We start from the raw sequence: 8286 nt of genomic DNA on the forward strand, positions 1-8286 counted from the left end.
TGTGTGTGTGTGTGTGTGTGTGTGAGAGAGAGAGAGAGAGAGAGAGAGAGAGAGTACTTCTCAGGTTTCAGGTCTCTATAGATGATGTGTGTATGTATAGATCTTACTTCTCACGTTTCAGTTCTCTGTACATGATGATGATGATGTGTATGGTGTGTATGTGTGTGTATATGTACTTCTCAGGTTTCAGGTCTCTATAGATGATCCCCAGGCTGTGGAGGTGGTCTAGGGCCAGAGCCAGCTCTGCCAGGTAGAACTTCACATCCTCCTCCGTGAACATCACCTGGAGGGAGACCAGTTATATAGAGAGACCAGTTATAGCATAACATCACCTGCAGAGATACCAGTTATAGTATAACATCACCTTCAGAGAGACCAGTTATAGTATAACATCACCTGCAGAGAGATGTTTGTGTGTGTGACTACTATAATTGGTCTCTCTGCAGGTGATGTTCGTGTGTGTGTGTGACTACTGTATAACTGGTCTCTCTGCAGGTGATGTTGTACTATAACTGGTCTCTCTGCAGGTGATACTAGGTTATACTATAACACAACACACGTGCGCGCACACACACACACACACACACACACACACACACACACTCCTACCTCTTTAGAGAGCCGTGTGAAGAGGTCTCCCCCTCTGAGGAAGTCCAGGATTAGGTAGAGCTTCCCTTCTGTCTGGAATGCTGAGGAGAGAGACAAGAAAGAGATCAGAGACACCAGAAAGAGATCAGAGAGAGACCAAAGAGATTCGAGAGAGACCAAAGAGATCAGAGAGATATCAGAGAGGAGGGGTGAGATCAGTGAGATCAGAGAGAGATCATACAAGGAGTAGAGGAGAGAGAGTGGCCTTTTTATTTTAGGCCTTACCGAAAGGAATCGGTGAGTGAGCAGTGAAGAGGCTGATATGACACCATAGTGAGCTGTGATAGGTTGATAGGGAGTGATATGGCCACAGTGAGCTGTAATAGGTTAATAGTGAATGATATCACACCATAGTGAGCTGTGATAGGTTGATAGGGAGTGATATCACAACATAGTGCGCTGTGATAAGTTGATAGGGAGTGATATCACACCATAGTGAGCTGTGATAGGTTGACTCACCATAGTGCAGTTTGACAATGAAGGGATGGTTGACCTCCACCAGAATATCCCGCTCCATCTTGGTCCTGACACGGTCACGCACTGCACGCACACGCACGCACGCACGCACGTACGCACACACACCAAATAAAAACGATTATAGATACTGTGCACACATAAAGCAAAACTAACAACTGTTCCATTATCCTGTCCCCCTCAATCTCTTTTGTTTTTCAGTCTCTCCCTCACACACACACACTCTCTCTCTCTCCATCTCTCCCTCTCTCCCTCACTCACTCTCTCTCTCTCCCTCCCTCCCTCCCAGAGTGGGTGAGTAGTTGAATAAAGGAGTGAAAGAACAACCAGAGTAGGAGAGAAGGAGGAGTAGCTATTACTACAGAGAAAGGGAGAGAGAAAGAGGGAACACAGGAGAGAAAGAACACCTCCTCAGATGTGTGTGGATGCCTGATGTGTATTCTCTACTGCCACCAGGGAGTGTATGTCCTCTGCGTTCTGCTGCTTCAAGTAAGAGTTTTCTCAAGAACAGATATGGGATTCTAGATTCTAGGATTAGCCTCCTCAAATCCTAGTCTCACCCACTGAACTCCTAATCTCAATCCTAAATTAGAGGTGGGAGTCCTAATCTCAATCCTGAGTCAGAGGTGGGACTCCTAATCTCAATCCTGAGTCAGAGGTGGGACTCATAATCTCAATCCTGAGTCAGAGGTGGGATTCCTAATCTCAATCCTGAGTCAGAATCAGAGTTTAACTGACCCCTCCTCTCCTTCATGTGTGTTGTTGTTGTTACCTTTCAGTGTGGCTTTCTTCAGCACCTTCATGGCGTAGAGCTGGCCAGCGTCAGGCCCTGTGGTCTTCTTCACCAGAAACACCTGAGTCAAGTACACACACACCTGAGTCAAGTACACAAACACCTGAGTCAAGTACACACACACCTGGGTCAAGTACAAAAACACCTGAGTCAAGTACATACACACCTGGGTCAAGAACACACACCTGGGTCAAATTTTATTGTCGTTATTGTCGCCTTGATAGCTGGAGGTTTTTTTGTTTTTGTTTTTCTCCCCCGAGTCGCACATGCGCAGTAGCGTTTAGAGTTCAAAGGTCACTTAGTGGGATAAAATGTCCGTCTAGTTCTGGAGTTCCGTCTGGAGTTTGGCTCCAACACGCAGCAAAACATCAAAGGTTTGGGTTCGGTAGGTTCGGTTTACTTGAGCGGGGAATATATGCTCTCAGAAAAGAGCAAGCCTGAGCCCAAACCATGTGGAGATGTTGACGTTCCTCAATATCAACAACTCAACTGCTAATGTGCAATGGACAAAGATTTATTTATAGTTTATACACACTTTTTTTTAATAGTTTTATACTTGTACTATCAGCAGAAGGGTAATAATTAAGAGACATTTTTGAATTAAGTTTGTTCTTTCTTGTCTTGCTAGATTTAAAAGCTGATGGCTAAATATACCATAAAAGCCATTTTATATTCATGCAATATTTGGACCTTTACAAACATGTCTGGTGCTAATTCTCCAATTAGATTTACTAAAAGTAAGCTGAATCGTCCAAACAGTCTACTCAGAAAGATAATATATTGACATTATTACCTTTTAAAACTCGCGCCCCCGGGACTCAGCATTCAGTCGAAGTGCGCATGCGCAATGTTGTGCTTAAACAACACAGTAGTAGCTATTATTCCGGCGTCAATGGATATCATGTTTTTTTTTTTAGCTCAATGATATCATGGCGGAGGTGAGAAAACCGAAGCGAAACATCATAGAGGAAGCCAGAAAAGGAAAACTTCCTTCCTTCGTACTTCCCGTTTCACCAGTAGGTGGCGCTGTAAGTGTGACTCAATACCGATGCATAGATGTGTTCAGAATGCGACCTTCATGAAGCGTCAGCAATTTGGTGCAAATCGGAAAATTTATGTAGGAGTTTTGAGGACTTCCTGTTTCACCAATAGGTGGCGCTATAAGTATGACGCAATACTGACACATAGATGTGTTCAGGACAGAACCTTCATGAAGCGTGAGAAATATCGGTCAAATTGGATAATGTATGGAGGAGTTATGAGGACTTCCTGTTTTATGGCGAAATGCCTTTTTGGCTGCCTAAACATCCATGAAAATGCTTGAAACTTGGCAGATATGTCAGTCCCGGTAAAAGTCCCTCTGGAAAGTTTAAAATGGCGAGCCCCACCTTCCAGTTTTTCGTTGGCAAACGAACGTTAATAGACATAGCTAATTTATCCACACACAAAAAAAGTCTCTTGGAGCCATACCCTAAATCCAACAATTTGCTAGTTTTTCCATCCCTTGTACTTTAACAAACTCCTCCGACAGATTTAATCCGATCGACTTCACGCTCGGTCTGCTTCATCTGAAGATCTTTCTGATTAAAAGTTACAAATGTTATGTTTACTAAACACCCTTGCCGTGCACCGTGACAAATTTTGACGTTTCGCCATAAAACAGGAAGTCCTCATAACTCCTCCATACATTATCCAATTTGTCCGATATTTCTCCCGCTTCATGAAGGTTCTGTCCTGAAAACATCTATGCATCGGTATTGAGTCATGCTTAGAGAGCCACCTACTGGTGACAGGAAGTTTCTCTCAGTACAGGACACCAGTAGGGTGGTGCGAGGGCCCGCTCACTGCTGCTCGCAGCCCTAGTTATATACTGTATTTCCATACTGTAAAAACTCCATCTTTGCACAAACTAAACATTATCAAATAATGGCTAACATAGTCACGTTCAACATTTTTAGCTGTGACTAGCAGCTCTATAGTTCGTTCTGTCGGTTGGTTAGTTGGTCGGTCGGTCGGTTAGTTGGTCGGTTGGGTCTGGCTGCACATGAGCGTATGTGGTCGCAGCTAATGTGAATATGCGCTTGTGTTCATGTTTGATGGGGCAGCACAGGCATGTCTTCACCTGCTGATGTTTACCAGGTGGCAGACCGACGGTGTCATAGAGGTGTGACTGTGAGTGTGTTTTCACTTGATGTAAAGATGGAAAGAAAGAAAATACCACACAGACACACGCACGCGCGCACGCACACACACGCACAGGGTTAGGGTCAGGTGATTGATCACACCCTACAGAAGTGTGAAGGGCCCTTACCCTGTGGTTTCTATAGCAACTGTTTGTCAAACACTGTCACAGGAATACATGATGGGAACTGGAGTGGAGACTATTAAACACACACACACACACACACACACACACACACACACACACACACACACACACACACACACACACACACACACACACACACACACACAACCTTGCCGAAGGAGCCTTGTCCCAGAACCTTGCGGAGTTCGAACTGTCGAGGGTCGCCCTTCTCAGAGCCTTCCTTCACGTGGTGGGTGATACTGATCTCCTTCAACACCACTTCCTCCTGAAACACACACACACAATCACACACACAAACACACACACTAAGAAAAATCTTACAAGGAAACAATTGCAACCAAATATAAAGTAGAATATAATTGGGCAAAGTGGCAGTTGATTGTGTTAAACAGCTCTTATTCTCAGGGTTCCCAGCAATGAGCGACCTCTGCCTGCATCTCTTACTAAGCTGATTAACCGCTCTTCAGGGAAGTCATGGACAGACCACAGAGCTGCAACAGCACTCTGTTACTCTAATCAGACACAAGACTCTAAGCAGCAGCACAAAGAGCTCTCAACTGGTCTCCTCTGCGCTGTACTCAACACAGTCTGACAGCCCATAGCTACAGATGTGGGAACATAAGAATGTAACTTGACCCGCGGTATTCTAACAGGCGCTTTACGGCATTCCGCACCACCGCTCGCCTGCCCATAGGGGCGCAGTAATACCACTCATTGACCCATTGCTGTAGCTCATCTCGCACATTAGATGAGCCTACCGTTCTCAAACTCCTTGTTCTCTGTCTGGTTGTAATTTAATTATTACGAACAAAGCCTATCTATTTATAGTTTCTATCTCTGTAACTGTCGCCGGGTCTATATCTGTTAACTCATGTGTCGGGACAAGTAGAAGTTTAATACAGTAGGCTAACTGAGTGTTCTCATATGGAACATGGCATCAGGACGAGTAAGATGGCTAACAGAGCTGACCAGAGATGTGTTTGAAATGGTTCACTCACTCACTATTCCCTATTACCATGGATGTATTGAGTGCGACTCATAGTGAACTACATGGGGAATGATTTAACAGTTTTGGGACACTACATGGAATATAACTGCGTAAGATATTCATGACTCAAACAAGCAGACGCTCCGATCACTGATGGCAGCAGGTTGAAATATCAGGTAGTATTCAGGTTCCATGTTTAGTTGAACGATAAATCCCATATAAATGGTTGGAATTCTAATGATGTGCAAGTGTGATTTTGTCAACTTTAGTGCTGTCTGCTAATAGCAGCCTGTGAAGCTGCACGATAAGACCGTGATAGCAAGTTAGCTCACGACAGCAGCTTCCATAATATTAACGGTAGCTGTCGGTGGCTAAAAAGCAGATAGCTAACTTTACAACGTTGATTCCTGTAGCTATTTTGATTTTGATGCTATTAGTTCAACTTCTGTTTCTCGGGCAGGAACGGAGACGAACTCGCATTAGCAGCAAAGCAGCTAGAGGAATGATCTTAACATTATAACTGCTTTAGCTACTGCTAGCTACCGTCTTCTTCAACTTCTCCTTCGGTAAAACATGACACCGTTGTGTTGTGGTATCGTGGAGGGCTTAGGCAGAAGCAGGAAGAGAAACCACTTTTGCCCCATATAAGTAAAATAATGGTCTCATAAGCATTTTCGATTGTAAAATTGTGTTCACTTGTTTTAGTTTGCAAACATATGCAATTTTCTTAGCATTCCCAGCTTTGTATGTAGTTTCATATTGAAATTCTCTTGATGGTCTGGGGATGCGAGACGTGTTAAGGGAGTGCATCAGTCGTGAGCCTTGACAGTAGGCTACCAGCCTGCGCTGCGCTCAGAACAAAGTTGGATGAATGGATGGACTTTTTGGAATCCTGGAAAATGTTTATTGCGCTCTAAAATCATGAAAGCATAAATGTAAAAATGCAGCAACAGAAGTAGTCTAGATGAGATGGTGGTTTAAATTAATGGCAACACATAAATTGAGACATAAATTGAGAATGGTGATAATGCTGATAATCTACAGTAGGGCCTACCTCTGGCTGAGTTCATGGTTACAGCCATTCATCTCTTACACATGGGCCTATACAATACTTGCACAATCTACTTTGGACGTTAATCCATCCATCTATCAATCAAACTAGCGAATTCAATGGCCGGTCATGGCAAAGCACCCGCTAACGCAGGCTACCCCCCTCCCACGATCCAGGGCTAGGAAACCGGTTCATCCAGTTTATTTGAATATAAAAGAATTTGGGGGGAGGGGGGGTTACAATAGTCTAGTCCAGGTTCGCTGGAGGACCTGTATTTTCAGTGTTTGCTGGTAGCGGACTGCATCGATCAATGCAATGACTCTCCATGTTTTTCCGTTTTACCCTTTTCATCAATAAAACATCATTTTTACAACCATGTCTCATTGATTGGGAAGGCATTTAGAGCTGCCGGTCTATTAGCCTACATTCGGACTCAGAGGATGACATAACTGTTTATTGAGAAACAATTGGCTATATAAAGAAATACCACAATGCATGTAGTCTAGATATATTACATTATGGTTATACACTTTATGGTAGACTGCCCTCTCGCTCGCTAAGCAGGCTACATTGTGGCTGTTTTGTTCATCGCCTACAGGCTACACATTAGAAAAATGTTTTTTTTTATATAGACCTAGAAGGAATCAGAATATGTGGAAATTTAATTTTAGCCTATTTTAATACAATTCAAATTCTGCTTAGAGGGAATTATTTTCAACGGACATTATGACCTGAGCATAATTAATAATTATCTAAGTTAATATAGGCCTATGAGAACGCAACGCTTTTTACGATAGGCTAGGCCTATGCGTCTTGTGATTGTACTGTAGCCTAGGCTACAACTTAAGGCTTGCACTATTGAATTCATTTTATAGCCTACTAGGCTACTCATTATTATCGAATTATCTAGTTGATATATGAATAAAACAATAAGCCGTTTTAATGGCTATGGGCTACTAGTTGTAGCTATATGATGCGCTCTGCTCTTATACGCACGGTTGAGGCAGCAGCTCAAATACACTTCGCACATATCCTCTGCTATAGCCTCTCACAGACAGCTAGGTGCACTTCATGCATTGGTAGACAGTTCTGTTCTTGCTGCAGCTTGTCTTCACCATGCAAATATTTTTTGGGGGGTATTCTTCTGTGGACACTGCGAGGGGCGCCGCAGGTGGTGTTTGGACGCCAGAGCGCGCAGCTCTTCAGCCAACTGGAGGATGTCGCGTCTGGGGAGGCTCTGTGTCTCTCCACCAGTCCCAGCGAGTCCAAGCTCCCTCAATGAATAATACTTATTTATAATAGCCTACATAGCGCGAAACTGTGCATATAATAGGCTGTAGCCAGCGCGAAACTGCGCATTCCCTATAGCCGTTCATTGAACAGCTGGCGGCCGGTATAAATAAATAAAAACATACACGATATTTTGTTATTTGAATGATCTTGAATATATATATATATTCAAGATCATTCAAATAACAAAATATTGTGTATGTGTTTTTCATTTATAATTTAACAATAGGGGGTGCAACAGAACACAATTTTAGGGAAAGTCATTGACAGGCGGACTTCAATGTTTTATTAAAATATAGTTATGTGCAAATGAAAACCCACAATCGTCCTATGGACCTTACCCCGATTTTGGAAATCAGATAAAGGCGTTCACAAGACCATTTCAATAATCGCATTATTACAATTATCGGTTGATGTCTCACTGTCAAACCTGCCGCTATGCACAAGATAGTTAATGTCCGGATATGATTGGCAACTGTACAGTACTGAACCCTGCCTCCCTGGGACTGACAACCCTAACACTAACCCCACCCCTGACCCTAACCCCACACCTGACAGTCTCCTGTCTTACGTGCACGCTCCCACGTCTGACTCAGCCCTCTAAACAGGGACACAGTCAGTAGCTCAAATACAACCAGGTTGTGAGTCATTGCTCAGAAGAACTCCAGTTCCAACCTACATACTGTAGTTGGCCAGGACCAGGCAGTAACCCA

At 43.5% G+C, this 8286-nt stretch overlaps 1 protein-coding gene across 1 annotated transcript in view; it reads right to left on the bottom strand.

Annotated features, from left to right (window-relative positions):
* Positions 1-2005, bottom strand: part of LOC311313226 (ribosomal protein S6 kinase alpha-3) — a gene marked incomplete at its 3' end in the record, with an annotated part of 34110 nt that extends 32105 nt beyond the window's left edge. The window contains exons 1-4 of the mRNA XM_084443321.1: positions 1895-2005; positions 1108-1188; positions 610-689; positions 177-283 (exon numbers count right to left, since the gene is read on the bottom strand). Of these exons, the coding sequence (XP_084299447.1) occupies positions 177-283; positions 610-689; positions 1108-1188; positions 1895-1925 (299 nt within the window). The 5' untranslated portion in view covers positions 1926-2005. The remainder of the gene's footprint in view (positions 1-176; positions 284-609; positions 690-1107; positions 1189-1894) is intronic.
* Between the last annotated feature and the right edge of the window lie 6281 nt (positions 2006-8286).

Source organism: Borostomias antarcticus (assembly GCF_949987555.1).
Source record: "Borostomias antarcticus genome assembly, chromosome: 9".
In the NCBI taxonomy this organism is placed as follows: Eukaryota; Metazoa; Chordata; class Actinopteri; order Stomiiformes; family Stomiidae; genus Borostomias; species Borostomias antarcticus.